The sequence below is a fragment of the Brachypodium distachyon genome, chromosome 2 (genome assembly GCF_000005505.3).
Source record: "Brachypodium distachyon strain Bd21 chromosome 2, Brachypodium_distachyon_v3.0, whole genome shotgun sequence".
NCBI classification, from domain to species: Eukaryota; Viridiplantae; Streptophyta; class Magnoliopsida; order Poales; family Poaceae; genus Brachypodium; species Brachypodium distachyon.
In genome coordinates this window covers 6,414,906-6,438,922 of record NC_016132.3, presented here as the reverse complement: position 1 = coordinate 6,438,922, position 24,017 = coordinate 6,414,906, and the positions used below count along the sequence as shown (strand labels likewise).

The 24,017-nt window shown below is 43.4% G+C and overlaps 3 protein-coding genes and 1 non-coding gene across 4 annotated transcripts; 2 read left to right on the top strand and 2 right to left on the bottom strand.

Annotated features, from left to right (window-relative positions):
- Positions 1–1,582: 1,582 nt before the first annotated feature.
- Positions 1,583–6,268, top strand: LOC100834897 (25.3 kDa vesicle transport protein). Its single transcript, XM_003566070.4, has 6 exons — positions 1,583–1,739; positions 3,242–3,480; positions 4,064–4,224; positions 4,308–4,454; positions 5,007–5,083; positions 5,858–6,268. Exons 2-6 carry the CDS (start codon positions 3,293–3,295, stop codon positions 5,939–5,941), a joined length of 657 nt encoding a protein of 218 aa, XP_003566118.1. The 5' UTR covers positions 1,583–1,739; positions 3,242–3,292; the 3' UTR covers positions 5,942–6,268.
- Positions 6,269–6,396: 128 nt separating this feature from the next.
- Positions 6,397–7,964, bottom strand: LOC100843037 (transcription initiation factor TFIID subunit 4). The gene has a single exon (XM_003565493.4). It carries the CDS (start codon positions 7,719–7,721, stop codon positions 6,531–6,533), a length of 1,191 nt encoding a protein of 396 aa, XP_003565541.1. The 5' UTR covers positions 7,722–7,964; the 3' UTR covers positions 6,397–6,530.
- A 1,269-nt stretch (positions 7,965–9,233) lies between these two features.
- On the bottom strand, positions 9,234–9,306 carry TRNAE-CUC. Its single transcript has one exon. It is a non-coding gene; the product is annotated as a tRNA-Glu (tRNA).
- Positions 9,307–9,471: 165 nt separating this feature from the next.
- LOC100842733 lies at positions 9,472–10,588 on the top strand. Its single transcript, XM_003565492.4, has 2 exons — positions 9,472–9,891; positions 9,962–10,588. The coding sequence occupies exons 1-2, from the start codon at positions 9,703–9,705 to the stop codon at positions 10,187–10,189; spliced, it is 417 nt and encodes a 138-aa protein (XP_003565540.2). The 5' UTR covers positions 9,472–9,702; the 3' UTR covers positions 10,190–10,588.
- Positions 10,589–24,017: the final 13,429 nt, after the last annotated feature.

Sequence of the window (24,017 nt, the reverse complement as noted above, 5' to 3'; positions counted from 1 at the left end):
CTAGTCCAAAGCCCAACAGCATTTGACTTGGAATCAAAATGAGACCGCAAAGAGCCTAGCAACACGATCCAGTATGGTTAAGATTCTAGGGGTGTAGAATGGGGCTTCATTTGACATTGCGGTGGAATGGATTAGACAATCCTGTTTTTAGTCCATTTTGTAGCATACTCCTGTTTTTGTAATGGGTAACCTTGGAGCTCCTGTAAGGTCTACCTTTACTACTATGGAATAGAAATCTGTAAGATGATTAGCAAACTACTCCGACGTTGGCTGGCCTAGGCCCCAATCATATGCCCGTTATGATACTGTCCTCTAAGGTATAAAAATTTATTTCCTTACAATTAATGCGTGAGAAAATAACCGTGACTAAGCATACTGCATACGGTCTCCTTCAATATATCTCACAACCTTGGCCTATATGAATCTCCATAGGTGAAAAGTGGTAAAAAAAAATACAAATCTAGCACTACTAACAATCATAATATCTTCCATGCAACGTGTATTTTCGAACCGGGCTACTCCTTTTTATGCCTCCTTTGATTCAAAGGATTTTCATATGAATTTTGTAGGGTTGAAATCCTTAGGAATTTTTTCTACGTTGGTCATTTGATTTGTAGGATCTAATCCTATAGGAATTTTTCCAAAGGATTTATCCGTAGTACATTTCATAGGAAATTTCCCATCCACACCAACCTCTTGGAAGAAATTCTTTGGTGCAATGAAGCAAACTTTCGAACCAACAAAATCCTATAGAGTTTAAGTGGACATGACATAGAAATTCTTCATTTTTTCTATGTCCGTATTTTTCAAATACTGTGAATCAAAGAGGCCCTTATTAATCCCTTTGAACCATAATAAGTGTCTCAGATTTAGTATAAAGTTAGTACAAAGTAGTACTATACCTGAGACACTTATTATGTATCGGATGGAGTACTTGTTTGACAGAAATAACCTCGACCAACCATTTGGATACGGAAAGAGAAAAGCCATTTTCATTTTCAAGAAAACTATGGCTACTATGGGACGAATCTGAAAACACATAATATTTACAGTTCAAACTTCGACGTTACAGCAACAAAAAAATCTCAAACCTCTAGACAACCCATTAGGTCTTGTTTGGCACCGATGTCTTTTCTAGTGCTTGTAGAGTATTATCCCATCGAAATCTAGAAACACTCAAAACTCCAAATGCGTCGTTTGGTAGGCATGGATTACAAGGGTTAATCTAGATTTTTCTCAGAAAACATTTCGTTTTTTTATCAGTTTAAAACACTCCCGGCACCGGCAGTAGTGTTTTGGGGTGGATGAAAGATTTGTAAGTATGAGATGAGTAACCAATCCCTCAAATACCTAATCCACTTTTGACTAAAAACATAATTTTGCTAGACAAGCCCTACAGTTTTGATTCAAACGTCCAGCACCAGAGTCTGATCACCATCATCAAGTGACCCCATTGTGTTTCGTCCTCGTTCAAAGTTCAAACCAAACCAATTAGGAGTATTCGAATCCATTTTGCGTCATAATTTCGAACCGACTTGTTGGAGCGGCGCCCCCCCCCCGGCGGTCGGACCATGCCACCACGCCAGGCCGCCAGCCATCACGGGCTGTTTCCTTCTCTTTCCGCCTCGACAAAAGCGCCTCCCCGGGACTTTCCTCTCCTTTCTTCTCCTCCGCCTCTCTCAGAGCGAACGACGACGACGCGAGCCGGCGAGGCGGAGGCGTTGGCCCGCCGCGAGATGGTAAGCACGACCCCTTCCCCATTCCCACGCCTTCGGCGGCTCCCCTCCCTGCTCCGCCGGCCCACCCGTACCCAGCGCTCGCCGCAACGGCATATGCGTAACCATCCGCGCGGATCTACTCCGGTGGTCGTGCAGGATCTGTTCGTCGCTGTCGTTTGGGCTCGTTGAGGGGTTTCGGATCGATCCGGGGAGCTGCTAGGGTTTTTGGCGGGGACGCGGGGTGTTCGTTGGTTGCGTGATTTCAGCGGATCCGTTGCGGGCCTGCAAGTCGATTGGCTGTAGTTGCTGCCTCGATAAGCCCTTCGGAAGGGATGCATGTGGTTTCTGCGTCATTTCTCTTATTGAATCGTGGGTTTCGCTCATTGTGGTTAGGTGCTCCAGGTTGCTCACTGACCTTTTTCCTTGTTGCCATAGAGTGACTGTTTCTCGGGATCGTGCTGGTGGATCGGTGGTTGGCTGTGCGCTAGGCTCACCCTTCATATCTGTGGACCGAAATTTTGTTAGCATAGATGTATGTTGTGGGTTATTCTGGTTGTCCGGTAACACACAAACCATGGCTAATCAATGCCTATGGATACAATTTGTTGCAAAATCCTCTGTGACTTCAGTTGGGGTGCCCTCTCTCAGCAGCATTGATGTGCATTTTTCTGACATTGAAGTTATCGGTCATGACCCTAGCATATTTGGGCATGACCATGGCATCTGAAAGCTGTTATATCATTCACATTTATTAACATGACCATTTTTTTGTGCTCAGGATGCTTAGAGTTAGAGGCCTGGAACATTTAGGACGCAAGTTCTCATGTCAATCTGTCTGAAGAGGCAATTGCTTGTTTTATGATGCCGATATAGATTTATGTGACCTATTAGTGTAGTTCATAATCATAGCCACAAAGAATGGCCAATAGTTTGTTTCAGGGAAGTTAATTATTTAATGCCAGGTTGTTAAGGACATATATCTTGATACCTTCGATCCGACTTCCATATTTTTTAGATTCCATCATAATCTTGATATGACCTCACTAGTGTTATCGGCCCTCACTCCTTGGTATTCTTGCCGCAAGTTTATTCATTTGGTAGATGCATTTATCTTTTTTTATTTGAAATAAATGCTGCTGGTCTTGGTGAGTCATATGAACAAAGCAGTGTAAGACATATGCAGATGCTGTTTGAAGAATGCAAAGCTTCAGATGATGTCCTTCTGTTTCTGGGGTTTGTTTCACCTCCTGTTGGCTCATGTAGTGGGCTGGCTCTGAATCTTGGAACGCTAAGATATCACTGTTACTATTTGAGATGTTGCATTAGTCATGTTATAAGTTTCATCCAGTCTTATTATTTATGTTGGCTGAGATATTAAGCCGCCACGATTTGAGATATATGGTCATTGTATAAGTACGAATCATTGTTGTGAAAATGTAAAGTCAACATTAGGAATATTTACGAATGGTTGATGGGGCAACATGTCTGAAGTATTTACTACCTTTCCTCTGCTTTCCATGCAGGTGGCAGTTTTAGATTATCTATGCTAGTTTGGTTCTTGTTACATTCCCAAAATGGTGAAGCTGACAATGATAGCACGTGTCACTGATGGCCTTCCATTGGTGGAGGGGCTAGATGACGGTCGAGATCTGAAGGATGCTGACTTCTACAAGCAGCAAGCAAAACTGTTGTTCAAGAACTTATCAAAAGGACAACATGAATCATCAAGGCTGTCAATTGAGACTGGACCATACTTTTTCCAGTATCCTTAACCCATATGTTACCTGAAGCATTTTCTCTTTCAGAAAAAAGTGATCTGTTAAAAAAATATTTATGAAAGATTTCCGCGCAGAAAGAAATAGAACCATGCAAGCCTCATTAGTAGTTGACGTGCACATTATTCTGGCCCACAAATCTAAATTTTGGATGTGAGGAGAATGTTTAGCTTTAAGCTTTAACTGAGTAGTTACATGTCTTAATGTGTATTCTTACTTTCTACTTATATTGAATTCTAATCACCTGCTTATTAAGATCTGCCTTTGCATTTCAAAGAGGCAAAGATAATGGTGACTTGAATACTTGATAATGATTGCGCAACATCATGCAAAACATTTTCTTTGACTACCCTCTTTCGTTTTGCATCTACAACACCTCGTGTATGCTATGTCCTACACACACCATCTTGTCTTCATGACACATTATGTATTTATGTGTGTAGATTGCACGTTGTGAGCTGCATTGCTAGTTTACTAATAATGCATACTAAGAAGCAAATCCTTTGCTGTAGTTTTTAGCCTGTTTCCCTAGTAAAGTTGCTTTTGTTGCACCTTGATTCAACAAAACAGTTACATCATCGAGGGCCGTGTATGCTACTTGACAATGTGTGATCGTTCTTATCCAAAGAAGCTTGCATTCCAGTATTTAGAAGATCTAAAAAATGAATTTGAGAGAGTCAATGGCAACCAAATTGAAACTGCTGCGAGGCCATATGCTTTCATTAAATTTGGTATGGTTCCTCGAACTTATATGATATTCTTTACGTTCATTTCTTAATAGCAACTGGTTGATAGTTTATGTGTCTCTGTTTAGACACGTTCATCCAGAAAACCAGGAAGCTGTATTTGGATACGAGAACCCAAAGGAACCTTACCAAGCTGAACGATGAGCTCTACGAGGTGCACCAGATTATGACTCGCAATGTTCAAGAAGTTCTTGGTGTGGGTGAAAAACTAGACCGTGAGTTTCCACTGTCATCTTGTGTTTATTATGTTGTGTTGTTGCTTTATCATATTTTCTAGCCTGAAGGACATGTGAAATTGTGATTGACTTCTGCACATATTTGGAGTTTAGCTGGAGCCTATTTGTTAGTACTTACCTAAAAAAGTACGAGAATTAGTTATTAGGATGACTGTTAGGTTACTATGTGAATTTTCCATTGGACTATAGGTTTTTGTCCTGTGAGTTTCTTCAATAAGCCCTTTTACTCTTCCATTCTTTACTACACATGTATCTTTTGGATCCTAGCCTGAATTTGGAGGTATTATGATTACCTTAATGATTTGTTTTCTTGGTACACCTATTTTTCGAGAAAACATGCAAGCTTTATGTGCATTTACATTATTTTTTTGGCACATAGTGTTGTCTTATTCTGAATTCCCTTGCCCCAGCACCTCCTTTTTGGCAAGGGAACTTGCTGCAGTCCGTTCTAATGTATTGTTGCATAATTATAACCTCAGACATGTCAATTAAGACGGTTGCTCAAAGAAGTGTTTCTTTTGGCCTTTGCAGAGGTGAGCCAAATGTCTAGTAGGTTGACCTCTGATACCAGAATGTATGCAGATAAGGCAAAGGATCTCAATCGCCAGGTAACTGCATTTTCCACTACATTGTGTATATATCCAAGCAGATAGCTGAATGTGAGTAGTGCGACAATGTCAATTTTGTATTGGACATGAGATAAAGTGTGGCTTATTATTTGTTTGTGGTACTCTTGTCATGTTTTTCTTTTTCACCGTCCTTAAATGGAAGGAATTTTGAGGTAGATCTATTTTGTTTGTTTTGTAGCATCTCGTTGAGCCTTTTTTTTCCTCAAACTGAACTAGTTCAAGATTCCATAATTATTATGCACAATATTTTTCATATTTCGATTTTGCTTTATTTGTTTACTTCCAGGCTAGTTTGCTTCAAATTTCATTAGCTGTAATCCCCACTCCAAGCATAAAAAGAGGGGCATAAACAAATGTGCAGTAAAAAACAACTTGCTCCGATTGTGATTTGGCACAACCTGCCATTTGATGCTTAGTAGTAATATTTTTTGCATCTTCTTTTTGTTAAGCTTACAAATTCAACCTGTAACCCCACATCCAACTTTCAGAAATGAAGTCATATCTCTGTTGACTAGCTGAATACTGATATGCTGCTACTAATAAAACAAATTAGATTACCCAACTGGTCGAGCAAAGATAATGCTGGTCGTCTCTTGTCTTAGTTGAGTTGATTGTTAACTACAGCAGCCACCTGATGTACATATGCAAGAGACCTGCATATCATCCCATAATGAAGTATTGAACAACTCATACGCAGTGGCACTGAACCTGTCATACATATGATATCCGACAGTTTCTTCTTTTGATTTTCAGGCCTTAATCCGGAAGTATGCCCCTGTTGCTATTGTGATTGGGATAGTACTGATGCTGTTTTGGGTCAAGAACAAGATATGGTAGTGAAGCTGGGACGTCGTCCATTACGACCGCTGAGACCCTTCCGAGTTCTTGGCGTCGATGGCTGAACAGATGCTCCTACTACAGCTTATCCCGCATCTGCCTATTCAAGCGAGTACTTTGTAGCCGCCCAAACAAGAGTAGCAAACAGTAAACCCGTCGTGTAGTATAGACCCTGGTTATGGAGCTGATCTTCATGGATGTGTTCCATGAATTCTTGTATCCCGCACATTCCATGACTTCTTGGAGCCCGCACATTCCATGAACTAAATAGATTTGTACTACTTTCGGCCTTTCGATCTCCGAAATGGTAATGTTTTTTGCGAGCTCGCCATGTAAGATCTGTAGCTTACCATACTTTATGCAGAATGTTTCGGCCGCGATGAAATTCCACAAGAGCAGGCTATTTCTATTTCCCAAATTTGTTCAGTTGAATGATCTGACTTGACAATGTGAGATGATACTAGAAGCTGCGCTGTTTCCTGTAAAATTCTGGCGTCATTAATTTCTTACACTTACAATCAAAACCCTAAATTTCTTACATTTCAATCCAGAACCTAAACATCACAAGAAGCAACTAGCAAGCGAGTGATCAGCAACGGAAGCCAAGCACCCTGCCGTCAACCGGCGAGACGCCGACGCGGCACAACTTGGCCGCCTGCACCCGGTGCGTGAGCACCCGCAGCATCGTGACCCTCCCCTTGACCACCAGCAACGAGTCCACCTCCATCACCACGGCCGCCGCCGCCGGCTGCTGCGCGGCCATCTCCAGCGGCGGCGGTACCGCGGCGGGGAATGCCTGGACGGCGAAGCTGGCGGACATGCGCTTGGAGCCGCCGCCGTCGATGAGGCCCGCGGGGATGTAGACGGACCCCAGCTCGCCGCCTGCGTAGGCGACGCGGAGCGAGCTGTCGTAGTGGGAGAGCGGCGCGCGGTTCGGGTTCCGCACCGTGGCCAGCTGCTCGAAGGTGAAGGCCACGGTGCCGTTGGCGGCCGCGAAGGACGGCAGCCGCACCGCGGCCACCGCGATGTCGGGGGGGTGCGGGCGGAAGAGGAGGAACAGCGCCGTCGCAGCGATGCCACCGGCGAGCAGGAGGAACGCCGCCGCCGCCAGGCACGACGCCAGGGCCGAGGTGCGCCTCCTGCGCCGCGCGGGCTCCGGCTCGATGTAGTAGTACGGCGGGTACGGCCACGGTTCACGCGGCGGCTCCGGTGGTGGCGGCGGCCCGTGCGTGGTCGCGGCGGCGGGACCCGCGTGCCCCACCGGCGCGTAGTACGGCCCCGGCCGCGGCTCCGGCGGCCGGGCCACGGGAGGCTCGCGGTCCTCCGGGGCCGGGGGCCTCGCCACGGGGGCGACGGGAGACTCGTGAGCCGTGCGGCCCTCTGGCGCGCCGTGAGGCTGATCCGGTGGCCTCGACAAGGCAGCGACGAGAGGCTCGCGCGCGGGGGGACCCTCCGCCGCAGCGAGGTGGTTCTTCCTCGGCTCCGACGGCCTGGTCCTGGCGGCGGCGACGGGAACCTCGGGCGCCGGGGGACCCTCCGCAGCGAGGTGGTTCTTCTTCCTCGGCTCCGGCGACCTGGTCCTGGCGGCCGCGACGGGAGCCTCGCGCGCCGGGGGACCCTCCGCCGCGCGCCACGGCCGCGGCTCCTGCCCCAGCCGCTGCCGGTGCTGCTGCTCCGGCGGCCTGGCGGATGCGGCGTCGCGATCCCTTGGCGGCCGCATGCGCGGTGGAAGGGGAAGCGGGGCCGCAGCAGGAGGAGGGATCAGTGGTTGCTGCTGCATACTCACTCGCTTGCTCGTGCGCGCGCGTGGCGCTGGGCTCTTTGTTCTCTTGCGCCGCTTTGCGACGGCACATCAAGTCATCAATAATGTTGTTGGGTAGTGTCGGCATGTGCGGCCGAGCCCAAACGGAAAGCCGGAGTGCTAGTGGGGGACGCGCTGTGAGTGTGAGTGGAAGCTTTTGGATTTTGGAGACTTCTCCTCCTGTCCCGTCTCCCGTGCTCTCTGCTTTCTCTGCTCTCTCTCTCTCTCACTCTCACTGGTATGAAATGAAATGAAACGAACCACGTTGAAGCCAGCCGACGGATCTTGACTGGCCGCACGCCGCGCTTCACGATCTCGTCTCGGTGTGTGAGACTGTGCCAACTGCCAAGGTAAAGCGAGCTGAGTCATCATCATCAGGTTCTGCTGCGCCGGGAGGGTTTATTTATTTCATCGCTTTGGGTAATTCTCGGCTGGTTAATTTCTTTAAGGATCTCAGTCAATTAGCTGAATGAACTAATAGTACTAAACTTCAAAACGCACATTTTAATGAAATATAACAGTGTAACCTTTTATTTTGTACTCCCTTCATTTCATAACTTCTATCTCAAATTTGAACAAAAATGGATGTAACTATTTCTTAAAAGTGTCTAGATACATGTAACCGACAAGAATTATGAAACGGAAGGAGTAGTTTACATATGGAGTGATTTCAAGATGGGGATGTTTGAATGTTGATTCAAAGCTCACACATTTTACCAGGTTTTAAAAAGATACAAGCAGCTAATCTTTTATATCTAAGTAGAAGCAACTCACTAGATTTTTCTAACCATGTAAGCATGCCATATCATCACATAATTAATCCGTTCACACCTATTTACTGAAAAACTCATATTTTTGCACATGCATGCATGTTACTTCCATCAAGCTATCCCCCACCAAGTGAAGAATATAAAATTTTATCATATGTTTTCAGTTTTGAATACTTTTTATGTTGACTAAAAATTTCCGCACGCATCTAGTTACCAGAGGACACATGCTACACGACCAGTGGCGAATTAAGCCCGGACTATTGCTTCGAATCACTAAAATTGACAAGTAAAACCTGGACCAAATCATCAAATTTGCGGCCCGGACTGTCGGGGATTGTCTCCTCCTCTGAGGGCCACTACATTTGTTCATCTAATTTATTGAAGAAAAAACAATAAAGCTTACTAATTTCAGCGAATTAATGCCAATGTATAGAGTACTCCAGTGTGCTGTGTGCATCATCCTCGATTTCTTCCTCCGCCACCCTACTGCCCTGTGGACGCACTTAACTGTTCTGTTTCTTTAGCTTTCTTTTCCTCCTTTTAGGTAAAGCTAGAAGATCTTAGTCTTTAAGCAACTTGCCTCGTTGGTGGCGCTTTTTTTACTGGCGGAAGCAAGCAAACAGATACGGAGTACTACTCAGTACGACCTCACTTGGCCAGTGAGCCGTGGGACTGGGAGATAGGATGATCGATGCGTGCCTGAAGCAAAAGGGCAAAAACATTCCGTCGCCGGGACTTGAACCCGGGTCTCTCGGGTGAGAGCCGAGTATCCTAACCACCTAGACTACGACGGATGCTGTACTCAACATTTCCCTATAGCTTAAAAATCTTTTATAGGGAGCACAGCTGTCGGCTGGGCCTGGGACGAGCAGCCAGTTTCCGCTTTTGCTTGCGAGTTGCGAGTACTGTTGTGCAAGGCCCCATCCTCCTGTTAACTACAACAACGAGAGGACGACGATTAATGCACGCCCCAAATTCGCCCGTCTTTCTTGTGCAGCTCTCGTCGATCCCAGAAACGCCGGCCGGAGAAGCGTTGGACCCGTCAACTCCGGACGTCCACAATCGCGTCGCGCGCGTGGTGCAAAGGAACCGCTCCGCCGTCCAAATGCCCGTCCGTCGCGTCGTCTCCGGCGGAGAGGCGAGCATGCACGAGCACGATATACTCGTCCAGATTAACCACGTCCACAGACATGAAACCGCAACGCCCCTATAAAACGGCGGCCTCGCCTTTCCCCCTGATCACAGCATCCAGTGCATTTTCATATCGCATACAAATAAAAACCAGCCGTTCGGACAAAGAAAACCCCGACCGTCGTCACTCGTCAGCAATGGCCGAGCACGCGAGCCACATGGCCGGCGAGGCGGTGGGCCACGCCCAGGTCAGTGAGACAGCAATCGGGCCGGGCCGGCCGGAGATCCTTCCATCTTTAACGTTTGCGTTTCGTGCAGGACACGACGGGCCACGTGGCGCACCAGGCCCACGACGCGGCCGGGACGGCCCACGACGCGGCGCACGACGGCGCGGCCCACGCCGGCGGCCTCATGGAGGACGCCGTCGGGCAGGCGCAGCTGGTCGCCCGGAGCGCCGCCGACACCGTCAAGGACGCTGCCGGTGCTGCCGCGGACGCTGTCGGTGCCGCTGCCGACGCCGCCGCTAGCGCCACCGGCGCCAACTAGGCGGGCCCGGCCCTCGCCGGTCCCGCGCAATGCATGGCTAGCTCCTCTGATTCCCCGGCAGCCATTGCTGGGCTTTGGATGCATCCAGGCATTCGCAGCGATCTTTATACTACTATATGATGCGAGAAGGTTGAAGTGATCGCCGGCCGACGCATCTTACCAACGGCATCATATAACAATAGCTCTTGATATATGTGCTAACCCATTTGTTTTGTTTTCCTCTCTATACTTGTTGTTCAAACTTGAAAACCAGCAGAGTGGTTTGGTTCTCGATCGGCTGTGTGGGCTGAGATCGAATAGGTCACGCTCTGGTTCAGTTCGTGTCGGCTCGCTGTGTAAGGTGCATGGCGAAGATGTGATATTTTTTAATACTAACAAGTACTATCATTAATTCCGCAATGTCTTTTAGATGTTCGACTTGCATCTTCTTTTTTGGAATTTCTGTCAAGTGCACGCAAGTTTGTTGAGTACTCTCTAGTTTCGTACACGCCATTTTTGTACGCTACGTCCTCTGCTCCTTCTTTCCTTACTAAATACTTCTCGTTATTTTAGTGCAAGTACTGATCATATTCCGTACTAACAAACGAAATAAGTCATCTAAACATGAGGTTGGCAAGAAGATTGATTTGAGTCGACGGATATCAAATGTAACATGAGAAAGTAAATTTGAGTCGACCGAGAGATAAAGAACATTCTCAGTTTTGTACGAGGAAGTAACATGTGGTGGGCATGCAGAGATCCGTTGGATAGATATCCAAATGCTTAAAATTTGAGTACTAAGTCTGAACCAAAGAAGCGCTCGAGAATCATAACAATTGATTGACTCAAACCTCTTGACAGGCGAGATTCCTTCAGTTTATACGTTGTAATAATAATAAAAAAACCAATTTCAATATGCCACTGCAATTCTTAGTTATTTGAAAATTGCCACCATGATTTTGATGTTTCAAAAAAAAAAAAGGTCATTACAGTGGCATCTTTCGATCTACCGTAGTGGCATTTTTTAAAAGTGGCGTATGTCATGTTAACTCTTAAAAAGTAGGCACGAATAAATGTTGTACGGTTCGGGTGGACATGATGGTGCATATAGGATAAGTTCTTTTGCGGAGCTTCCCTACCTAGCTTTCTGGAGAAGTCGATCCCCAAATTTGGTTAGTCTTTCAAAATATTTTAGACTAGTCTATTTTGAAAGTCTAAACAGATTTGGAGATCAGCTTTCAAAATAGTTTAGCCTAATTTATTTTGGAAGCCTAAACAAATTTGGGGATCGGTTTCTCTTGAAATTTGGGGAAGGCGGCTTCTAGAAGAAGCCCCCAAAAGAATTGGTTTTAATTTGTATTTCTATATTCACGCGTCTCTGAATCCGGCCACTAATCAAAACACGGGATCTAATGAAAAAAAGCTTATTCTGCGGCCGTGAATGGTTCATGAAGCTTCGAGCTCAATCCTCTCCGAGCTTTCCATAGCTTTGAGCTCAAGACTCCCCAAGGCCCTCTTAATATATTCGTTTTCCATCGTTCTATATGATTCGGCAAAAGAGGCTTTACCTTTCGTTTTGGTTAGTTGGGATAAAAAAAGAAGGCCTCTTTGTTCACTCTCTTCGCTTGCTTTTGAAAGGGCAAAGGCATCGATAGCTTTTCAGCAAATATAATAGGCAGGTAATGAAGGACGAGAGAACCAACATCATCCCAACTAAACCAATGGATTTACGGGACTGATGTTTCTAGATGGATCGATTCCATCACTAATCGTTGCTGGTAGATGAGTATAAGTCCATGGCATGGTCGATCAGGTTATGCACCGAGCATCATCTAGAATGATGATACTCTTTTGAGACATGGCATATGTTCTTTGGGTCCAGCGCGCGTGAGATTGTCTTTCTTTGTCTAATCACAATTGATTTCTTTTTAACCGCTGATCCAGCAGTTCCCACGGCCCGCAGCTTCTTCTTCCGGCCCACTGAGTTGCTCTTGCTCCGTCGGCACTTTTTCGTTTTCGTTTTTATGCACGGAGGAGACAATATCGTAGGCTCCTAGTCAGTTTTCTAAGAATGAAGAGTATCATCATTCTTACGCCTCTTATAAAACAATAACCAGTGACCCGCGCAACGCGCTAGACTCGTTTATTGGGATGATTTTTTTCAGTATATATAATTTATTAATTTTGTTTTCTAATAGATCCATTTTGTATATAGTTTGGATGTATTGTGTTTAGATTTGTTCAATTCTTTTTTGGAATGTTTGATTTGTTCTCTTTTTTACCTAACCAAAAAAATATTTATTTCTTCTCTTTTAATGGATTTTCTTAGGTTTGTTTAAATACATAACACAATATATGGGAGATTAGTTTTCTTTTTACAGATGATGCAATAAGCATTGACTTGTAATCAATATTTGTCGCTATTAGACTCATCATCCATTGGTATTTACGGGTTTTTCTTTGTGTTCTTCTATTGTTGTTGACGACACTCTGTTTTCTTTTCTATTTTTTTAAAATGACCCCCTTGCGGATATTGATTTTCTGTTTGTTCTACCTCCTCTGATCAACATCAAGTCATTTACTGAATTTTCATATGAGTTATGCTTGTGCCATGGCACGAAGACTTGTTTACTTTGATTCATATAAGACTGCTTGCATACGGCGCTAAGGCTGTGTATCGTCATCCAAGACAGCACAAAACTGTGCGGTGCGTCCGGTTACGACCCGATGTGTATTTTGTTTGTATTCAGCGAGTTTACTATTTTTTTTAAAAAAATATATGTCTCAAAGGAATAAAAATTCCTACATGACTGTCTATTCTTCTCCTGTGCACTCAGTCACTGACTCTCCTAACATTGTCTGATTGTTTTTTTTTAGAGGCAAAGGCCCCTGCCCAGTTCCATTTTCATTGAAAATGAAACACAAGTCTTACAGATGACAGCACAAACATAAGGAACTCTCCCTATCGGGAAAACCAGAACAGACACCTACAGCACAACATCCAGCAGCATTCTTCATGAAAGTACAACGCCGACACCAGTTCAAAAACAGCCTGAAACACAGCGAGCTACAGCAAATTCATCATCATGCCAACAGCAAGCGCCGAGGCCCAAAAGCTTGCGGGGTGCCAGGATCAGCAAGCACCATTATGCTTTTCTTCATCTCATTTGGATTCGGGGAAGTTCCATCACCTTGGATTCTAATGCCACAAGGACTGTGTCCAGAGTCGCCAATTGTCTCGCGGGGCAGATGATTCTCTAGCGACGCACCAAACGGAGCAACCTGTATCAAATGACCTGTAGACCAGACCACATCACACGACCAAAGTGAAGATCATTACGAAATTTCCAGAGCATCCACATAAGTGTGGCAGTAAGCATATTGTGAACAATATATCTAGAGTTAGCAATCCATTTAACAGCCACATCTTCATAGCGACAGATAATATTCACGTTCAACATGTTCGAGACATCCGACCAGAGTAACTGGGTAATATCACATCCGAAGAACAAATGAGAGATTGATTCATTTTCACAACACATCAGGCAAGAAATATCATCTAACCGCTGTCTTTTAATCAGGTTGTCTCTAGTGAGCAATCTATTGTGTGATAATAACCACAAGAAAAAATGAACTCTAGGGGGAACAACAATTTTCCAAAGAGCAGGAACATAAACAGAAGTAACCTCCCTATAGTTAATTACTGCATAAAGTGATTGGACGTTATAGATTCCAGAACTGTGAAGAGTCCAAAGTAGCTGGTCTTTCTCTTCAGTAAGAGAGATCCCATTCATAATACTAACTAAATCAAACCATTTTTGCATTAATCCATCATCAAAACCCCTCCTAAAGGAGAGCTTTAGCTCCTCACCATCCCACACCCTGTCAATAGTGACATTTTGTTCATTGCAAATAAAGTACAGGTCCTAGAACTGGGTAGCTAAGTTGGAGGAGCCAAACCACAGGTCCTCCCAAAATTTAATGGATTTACCATTGCCCAACACCCACTGGTACCCATGTTTAGCTGCCTGGCAGGCTCTCCTGATCCCCTCCCAAAAAGGAGAGGCATGTCTAGGTTCACTGGAGAGAATACTAGGTTGAACACCATCGTATTTAAAGTCAACAATCTACCTCCATAGTTTATGGCCATCAAGCTGATATCTCTTTATCCATGAAGCAAGCAAAGCAATATTCAGATCCTTTAGGTTAGGAATCCCAAGTCCATCATATTCCTTCTTAAGGGAGACCAACTCCCAGTTAGCCAAGTGATACTTCCTATGTCCCTCATAATTATCCCAGAGGCAGTGGGCCATCTGAGAATTAATATCATGAATGGCCTAAGCAGGGAACTTAATAACAGAGAGGATGTAAATGGGGATACTAGCCAAACAAGCTCTAATGAGCACCAACCTACCGCCATAAGAAAGTAATCTTCCTCTCCACCCAGCAATTCTCTTGATAACCTTATTTACCATAGGTTGTAAATCCTCCTTCTTAAGTTTACTATGGTGCAGGGGAACCCCTAGATACTTAATGGGAAACTGACTGAGTTTACACCCAAAAATTTGGGCCATCCTACTGGCTTCAGCATCACCCAACCCTATTGGGATGAGGTCACTTTTGTTAAAGTTAATTCTCATCCCTGAAAGTTGTTCAAAAATGGAGAGAATCCATTTCAGGTTTTGTGCTTTATCAGCATCATTTTCCAAGAAGAGCAGAGTGTCATCTGCATATTGCAGACTGACCACTCCCCTAGGCCTAAGGCCAGAAAGAAGTCTAGAAATCGGGCCAGCCTCAGCAGCCCTAGAGATCATTCTAGTGAAAACATCAGCCACTAAGTTAAAAAGAAGGGGGGAGAGTGGGTCTCCCTGTCTCAAACCTTTCCCAGTCTCAAAGAAATGGCTTTCCACATCATTAATTTTCACACCAATAGACCCTTCATGTATGAGAGCCTTGATTTTGTTTCTCCACCTAGGGCTAAAGCCCCTATGCTCCAACATTTTTTCTAGGAAAAACCAGTCCACTCTATCATAAGCCTTTTCATAGTCTAATTTTAAAATTATCCCATCCTTTTATTCCTATGCACTTCATGAATAATTTCATGGGCAGAAACCACACTTTCTAAAATAAAATGCCCTTTAATAAAGGCAGTTTGATTTTCAGAGATCAGTCGGTCAGCACATCTTCCCAGCCTGTTAGTACAGGCCTTAGCAAAGATCTTAAAGCTGCAATTAGTAAGGGCTATTGGTCTATATTTTTTAAGTGAGGTAGCATCTGCTACTTTAGGAATGAGTGTTAACATGGCAAAATTGAGCCTGAACAGATCAGCCTGGTCCTGGTCAAAGTCCCTGAAAAGGGCTATTAAGTCCATTTTAATAACTTCCCAGAATTTCTAATAGAAAAGGAAAGGGAAGCCATCAGGGCTAGGTGCACCCTCAGCATAAGATTGGAACACAGCAGTTTTAATTTCTTCCTCAGAAAAGTCTTGATCTAGCATATCATTTTCCTCTGCAGTAACTTGCTCCTCTAAATTCCAAAAATCAGCATCTAGATTAATGTCTAGCCTGTCTTCCTTGGCAAACAAGTTTTTATAAAAATCAACCGCCAGTTGAAGCATACCCTCATTATCATTGATCTGCCCCGTAGGCCCATCAAGAGCAACAATTCTTTTTTCCTCCTTCTCTGGTTTGCTAATGCATGAAAGTATGCTGTATTTTTATCCCCCTCTAAAATATCTCTCTCTCTAGATCGTTGCCTAGCTTTAGTCTCTTCTTGGCACCAGATGGCAGATAGCTCAGACTTAATAGCGTGCATCCTAGTATGTTCCTCAGGTAGCAGGAGGGTGGATTCAGCCATGATATCAAGACAATCATACTCAGCAACGAGGCTCTTTTTTCTTTTCCTTTGATCAGCCTCAATATTAATACTCCAACCTCTAAGAAATTTTCTAAGTCTACGAATTTTGAACTGCCAGATGTCAATAGCTTGAGAACAGGGGCAAGGAAGATTCCAATTTTGTCTCACCAACTCAGTAAAACCATCTATTGACAGTCACCATTTTTCAAAACGAAAAACTTTCTTAGAAGGAATAGCTGGTAGGCCACATTGTACCACAAGTGGAGTATGATCACTGCCCACCCTAGGTAGAGCAGATAGAACTGCAGAAGGATAGTGGGAGTCCCAACATGTGGTCATGAACAGTCTATCAATAGAGGCCATGATATTGTTAGCTTGGTTATTGGACCAGGTAAATTGCCTATTGGCAAGCTTGAGTTCCATGAGAGCAGAACAGTTGGTCCAATCATTGAATTTGCTAGTCCAGTTAAGGTTGATGTTCCCATTATTTTTATCAGCAGCTTCCCTAACTAGGTTAAAATCCCCTCCAATGAGAAGAGGGAGTGTAGAGCTATTGCTCACTTTGTGAAGCTCATCAATGAACTCTTGTTTATGATCCTCATAGGCAGAACCATACACAGCTACAACTAACCACTCAAAATTGTCTTTCTTGTCCCTAAGGGAACAGGTGGCAGAAAAAGAGTTAATAGACCACACCAGGGTGTCAAAAGCATCATCATTAATCCCTAATAGGATGCCACCAGCAGTGTTGTTATCAGGCAAAAAGTTCCAAGAGAAATTGGCAGGGCCTACTAGAGTGTTCAGGAGAGTTGGACTAAAGTCCATCTTCTTAGTTTCAGACAGTGCAATAATATCTGGCTTAATAGCCTTAATAGTAGTAGCAACATGAGAAACTTTATTGGGGTCATTAAGACCCCTAACATTCCAAAATAGAGATGTCATCATGGATATCTATTGGTATTTGTTTATTTTTCTTGGTGCCAAATTTTCTCATTCTACAGGATAACTTCCCAAATTTCTCAATGACTTCAGCCTCTCCATCACTAAGGTGACAGCTAGATTCATCATCATCTAATTCATGTTCTTCTAAAATGTCCTCCATAGTTATGTCAATATCAGTGGGCAGGAAAATTTCAGGTTGATCCTTAGCAAGAGTTTCCATTCTATCAGTTTCTAATCTTTTAATTTTAGCAACATTATATTGTTTATCAAATTCAGAAACACCTAAGTTCACCTTAATTAGTTCAGCTTTAACAACCAAGGAATCACTGCATATTGAAGCAAAGGAATATTTCAGAATAGCAGGTTTACCTTCGAGTTTCTCCAGATTTTTCATCTCCAGCAGCTCCTGGGCTTTGTCCATCATGGTCCTTCCATCTCTCTGAATCCTGGAGCTCTATCTAGTAGGCTGCACTGGCCCCAGGTTTTGTTCCTCCCTCTCTTATGTTTAACAGCTTTAGCAGGAGTAGGATATTCCTCAGCAAAGTTACTTTCCTCCATCATGTTGTCCCTAGGCAGAGAAATCTACATGTCCTGAACCTCCTCAATGATTGTTTCTCGACTCCTCAGCATGCCACACATTGTCTGATTGTTTCTCGGCTCCTCACTCACCTAGCCGCCTGTGCGATTTTGGATCCCACGCGTGCCGCCGCTCGTCGGCTGATTGCCAACGCTTTGGCCGTCGCCCGTCCGCTCCCACCTCTCGGCCTCTCCTTGTTATCGTCTGTCAGCCGCCCCTGTCTCGGCATCTCCTCCGATCCTCCCTCGCCGGACAATTCTGTCCAGATCGAAGCTCCCTTCCGACTCCGTCATTCCTCGCTGCCCGCAAGCTCCCTCCCGTCCCCGGCATCCCCTTCATGTGCCAAAAGGATTGATTCTGACTGTCTAAATTTTTTCTCCTGGCAATTGTGACGACGATATGCTAGATTTGCATGAGATCCCTCTTGTGCTAAAAGGATCAATTCTGACTGTCTAAATTTTTCTAGTACTCGATGTGGGTTGACTAAAGGTCTCCCTTCCGACTATGATTTTTTTGGTGGACGTTGTGCTATTTAGGAACACAACAGTATTGCGATTCACATGCGTACTCGGATCACGGATCACCCTACTGGCCTACTGGATATGTCGTGTTAATCTTTGTATTCGTATATATTTAGGAAAAGGAATCACAGGTAAACTCGATATTGTATGTTCCATACGATGCTATTGCCTAGCCTGGCTCTGATTGGATTAGTTTGTTGAGAGTTGAGACTGCTTTAGCACTTTTTTCCATACTCTCCATAGTCCATATGAACTCTCCAGCTTGATATCGTTTTTGCAAAATCTGAAAAAAATCTGGACCGTACGATAACTTTTGTAAAATCTGAACCATAGAATTTCTGCTACTTTAATTAGATATTAGATAGGTAGTTTGAATATACAATGGGGGAGAAGAGTGTTTACATTAGACATACGACCTAGATCGATGCCTGCACCTTACGCCCCCTTCTAAAATCCCCAAACAGATCTGTTCTCAAAATCTAAAAACCTAGCGACTACTCTCTGTTTCCTCACCTGCTTTGCTCCCGGCATCCACACCTTTGGCTGCTGGCCGGCTGCTCTGCGCTTCGACGGTTCTACCTTTCCATGGTGCACATGCGCACGGGCAATGCCTCAGCAATCATTCAATCCGACACTCAAGTAACTGGCAATTTTGACAAGTGAATTTGCAAAACAATTTTGAATACCCACTCTCGAGATCCTGGGCCCGCCCCTGCAGTGGAAGAACCATATTGTCAAAACCTTCAGTTTCTGAGCCAGCCATATGTTCCAGAGGATATTAACAAGAATACTATCCCAAGCCGACTGTCTCTCAGGAGGCAGGTTTAGCTTGTGCGAACTGAACAGATCGCTTCCACCTTGAATTTTGGAGATGTCAATTCCCAAGGATAGAGAAAATTCATTTGGGCGAGGACCAAATGGAGAACGGTTTCAGACTGATCACAATCAAATTGACAAGCATGAAAGTCAATGACATGCCGTCAATGAAGCACAACCCAGACTTCAATTCTTTGTTTGATCATCAACCATGCCACAGATTTACTATTTTTGGTGGCTGAACATTGCTATATATCAGCAGAAGCATTATCAAGTACTCCAAATTTAGAGATTTTTTTGTGAGAGATCATAATTAGAGATTTGATAAAGTTTGAGAGCTGAGAAGGGTTCAGAGTGATTCAATTTCCATAAACTGTCATCAGGAGTATTGGGAGAGGGCTGGATTGTTGATAAAAGTGCAGTAAGTTCCACCATTTTATAACAAGCTCTGCCTGAAGTAAGAAGTTAAGTACCTCAAAGAATACATCCAGGTCCTGTTGAAGTAACAAGCTGCAACCATGATATTTGGGCGAAGAGCATGTGAAAACAAAGCTGGGATGGTCTGGGAGATGAGCATATCATTAAGCCAACTATCATGCCAAAAAGAGACACATCGGCCATCCCCTAAATTAACTGAAGTAACACTTGCCCTCTTGAAAGTAGTTACTCAGTTCTCTCCACACCCCTGAACCAGCCAGCAAGAGATCACCAAAATCTTTCTGATGAAAATGGGCATTGTTGCTCCAAGTCTCCCACGAAGAGGAAGGAGATGTCGAAACTCGGTGGACATGTTTTAACAAAGTTCTCCTTCATTGAAAGGTTGAGAGATTTTTTCCCCTAAAACAGCTAGCACAAAATCAAAATTTCCTACCAAGAACCCGAGGATAAATTGCCGGATGTGATCATGAATTACCGCTAGATGCACAGGGCAGCATAAGTGGGGTTGGTGAAGGAAGTAACAGTGTTGTAGTCGTAGTAATGAATGGATCATCCTAGCATCGCAAGGTGGCAAGAGTTCCAAGGTATCCACACGTACGGGGCACTGAATACCACATCCAGATTGCTAACTCTAGCCACGCGGTTTTGGCATGAGAGGGTGGTGACTAGGGTTTATAAAACATGAGAAATTAGTCCCCAAAAGCTCTTTTATATACACGTATTCTAGGGAGTAGGATCACAAGGTGATCCATTAGAACTCCTGGCCAATACAATTCAGATCACTATCCTAATTGGGTTTCTAACTCTTTAAGTGTGCAACCATCTAGGTTCATATGTAATTAGACATGGGCCAAATACCCTTTTTTCCCAATAGTTGGTATTGATGCCTAGCAGCGCGAACCTAAAAATACACATAAAGATCAAAGTCAGACGAACCTTGAAAATGTAGCCTATATGCAATTGCCTTTGCCTCACAATATCTTTCAACCTCAAGGCGAGTACATGTCATCCTTCTTGGACAGCTTGACTTCTTTTTCTCGATCATGTGACTCGAGATCCACGATTAGCTTAACTCCATAACCGTTTGTAGCACAACCTTGCATTTCTGGATGCGGTCAATTGAGGGCCCATAACATATATATCTCTTGATCGATTGGCCTTGCCTCAAAGCATGCTTCATGACAAACAAGAAAGTACCTTTGTAACTATCTTGTTAGAGGTAACCCCAATGTAAGACATTAGACATCTCAAAGAACTTACCGAAACCACAAGTTTAAGGACAAAGCATACAAATTGTATGATACCTACTGATGTCAATAAGAATACAATGTTCTCGCGGTGTCTCATGATTGGTCTGTCTAGCAACCCATTCTCCAAAATGTGCCCATATAATTGTTATGACATCTCCATGTCCATGACTTGTGAACCGTAGTAATCAACAAGTCTCATAAGCCAATCTATTGTTCAATGTGTCCTCATATGATATACGAGCAGGGACCAAATTAGAATAACCAATACAAAAGAAACAAAGCAAGCGAGAGTTTAACAAACAAGTCATATACTTGTTTAATCAATATATAAATGATGTTATCCAAGGAATAAGATAACACATTATCCATAAATCTCATGAACATAATGAAGTACAATCATATCCATTGTCTCTAGGGTACATTGCATGATTGTCTCTAGGGCACATTTCTAACACAAAGTCCTCCCTGGAAGAAGCATGCGCTTTGTGGATGCTGAAACCCTCCTTGATGTTGATAGTCTCCATGATCACCCCAACATCATATGTGGGGTACGCTTATATATATGTTTGAGAAGATTCTTGCGTAGGAATGACTTCTGGGCACAACAGAGCGACTTACTTTAGTAAGCTATTCATCCTCCTTAGATTTGACACCATCTGGACTTTCTTCTTCTGCATTGCAGAACATAACACACGATCGAAAAGATTCAGTAGTTATCTGATCAGTGGTTGATATACTGGCAAGTGTAAATTCAACATGATAAACTTTGACTCACCCGATATCTATGTACCACCTACAAAACACAGAAGAGTAAGTGCCCCATCAGCTTCCAACCCAATTTCTGATTCTGAAAATCTGATGCCACCTATTGATTCAGAGACTAGATTGTTGTTATCATTGTGAAGTACTTTGGTACTGACTTTGGTAACCTTTGGATCCTCCTAAGATTTCACATCCTCAAAACTTTGTCGTTTTGCATCACGCAGAATAAGAAATGGTTCAGATGATTATGTAGCTACCGTACAAAAGTAAAACAGATTGACAAGTGCATAATGAACAAGATAAACATTAAATCACTCGACATATTTTCGTTGCCAGCTTCCAAACAGAGGAGACCACGTGCCCCATCAGTTGAACTCAATTTATTTGCCCTTAATATATAGAGCCGGTGAATATAAGATTTAGAAATCAAAAGACTTTAGAAATGTGTATCCTGCTAATAGTATTGAATAAAGTAAATGTCAAGAAGGTGAAGAACTGATCATCAATCATTGAGAAATACCTTGGGAATCACTTGCCTGAATTTTTTTTGAACTCACAAGTTGAAATACCGCAACATCTCCTTCCTAAATACTATGATTAATAGCAAAACCTCTCCACCCAGCACACAATCGACCTTGGTTGGTACCTAGATACTTTGGATGATAGTTGCACCCATCTTCATCTTCAAGTACAAAAGTAGTGTCATGCTTTGGGAGATGCTTGTTGCAAAAGTCACAGGATAGACCTTGGGACAGGAACACAATACTCAAATGCAGAGGAAGCAAAAAAGGAGAAAAACAACGGAATTTTCTCGGGTGGTTCTTGAAAACCCGTGGTGTATATTTCTTAATAGGAAGTGTACTAAGTGTTACTCTCTTCATGTACAATATTTGTTAGTGATGTATCATGTGTGTGTACCACATTTGTTAGTGATGCATCATGTGTGTTTACCATATTTGTTAATGATCTATCATGTGTGTTTACCATATTTGTTAATGATCTATCATGTGTGTGTGCAGGTTGATGACTATTCTAACTAATTAATGGACATACATACTCTCACAAGATCGATCAAAATCACGCAAAGTTTGTTGTGAGGATACATAGGGAGACCGAGAGGGGCCCCACGGGAAATCCTCGGGTTGGGTATAAGCTAGATCTACTTTGATTTGGAGAAGAAAGACTAAAAGAAGAGGGGCGGATCGGCAGAAGGAGTGAGTGTTGGGCGCCGCACATGAAATAGGGGGATAGGGGGGGTAGGTTGGGGTCGGTGCGTGGAATTATACCTGGGCATGGGTGGCTCGGCCCGAAGCCTAGGGTCCTAGGCCAGGCCTGGGCTTCACTTTCCAGCCAAATGCTCAGCCCGAAAGCCCGAAAAAGCACAAAATGACTTAAGATGAGTATTTTTCAGGAAAATAGGTATACAAATCATTTATTTATTCCGGAAAGAATTATTTTTTATGCTAAAATGGCCTTTTTCGGGCAACGTGCCGTGCCCGGGCTAGAGGTCCCCCCCCCCCCGGGCTTTATGGTTCAGATGATTCATTAGTTATCTTATAAAAGTAAAACAAATTGGCAACTGCATAATAAACAAGATAAACATTGACTCACTCGACTTCTTTTCGTTGCCAGCTTCCAAATAGAGGAGACCAAGTGCCCCGTCAGTTGTAATCAAGTTATTTGCCCTTAATATATAGAGCTGGTGCATATAAGATATGAAAATCAAAAGATTGTAAAAATGTGTATCCTTCTAATAGTATTGAATGAAGTCAATGTCAAGAAGGTGAAGAAATGATCATCAATCATTGAGAAATACCTTGGTAATCACTTGCCTTAAATTTTGTTGAACTCACAAGTTGAAATACTGCAACATCTCCTACCTTAATACCATGATTAATAGCAAAACACCTCCACCCAGCACACAATCGACCTTGGTTGGTACCTAGCCAGATACTTTGGATGATAGTTGCACCCATCTTCATCTTCAAGTACAAAAGTTGTGTCATGCTTTTGGAGATGCTTCTGGCAAAAGTCACAAGGTATACCTTGGGACAGGAACACAATACTCAAATGGAGAGGAAGCGAAAAAGGAGAAAAACAATGGATTTTTCTCAGGTGGTTCTTGAAAACCCGTGGTGTATATTTTCTTAATAGGAAGTGTACTAAGTGTTACTCCCTCCATGTACAATATTTGTTAGTGATGTATCATGTGTGTGTGCCATATTTGTTTGTGATGCATCATGTGTATATACCATATTTGTTAGTGATGTATCATGTGTGTGTACCATATTCGTTTGTGATACATTTGCTAACTTCTAGATCTGGATCCTCGATCATTGTAGGTGAGTACTACGGTGAAGGTTAAGCTTTCAATTACATGTATCCTGACTTTAAGAAATGTTGACAACACATTTCAACCCCAACTCATGACCTATCTAGCCATTGCAGTTTTTTTTTGTTGTGGACTGACAATTGCAGCTTAACATACATGATTTTCATAATTAAAAATGTTGATCAAATATTTAGAGTGAATTCACACAAATGCATATGTGTGTACCATATTTGTTAATGATGTATCTTCTGCAATATTTGTTACTGATGTATCGTGTGTGTGTACCATATTTGTTTATTGATGTATCAAGTGTGTACCACATTTGTTAATGATCTATCATGTGTATGTACCATAT

Excerpts from the sequence above, each read along its gene's own strand:
- LOC100834897 (XM_003566070.4), top strand. The coding sequence starts at position 3,293 with ATGGTGAAGCTGACAATGATAGCACGTGTCACTGATGGCCTTCCATTG. Across the intron at positions 3,481-4,063 it reads ACTGGACCATACTTTTTCCA|TTACATCATCGAGGGCCGTG; the intron begins GTATCCTTAACC and ends TCAACAAAACAG. Across the intron at positions 5,084-5,857 it reads CAAAGGATCTCAATCGCCAG|GCCTTAATCCGGAAGTATGC; the intron begins GTAACTGCATTT and ends TTTGATTTTCAG.
- LOC100843037 (XM_003565493.4), bottom strand. The coding sequence starts at position 7,721 with ATGCAGCAGCAACCACTGATCCCTCCTCCTGCTGCGGCCCCGCTTCCC.
- LOC100842733 (XM_003565492.4), top strand. The coding sequence starts at position 9,703 with ATGAAACCGCAACGCCCCTATAAAACGGCGGCCTCGCCTTTCCCCCTG. Across the intron at positions 9,892-9,961 it reads AGGCGGTGGGCCACGCCCAG|GACACGACGGGCCACGTGGC; the intron begins GTCAGTGAGACA and ends CGTTTCGTGCAG.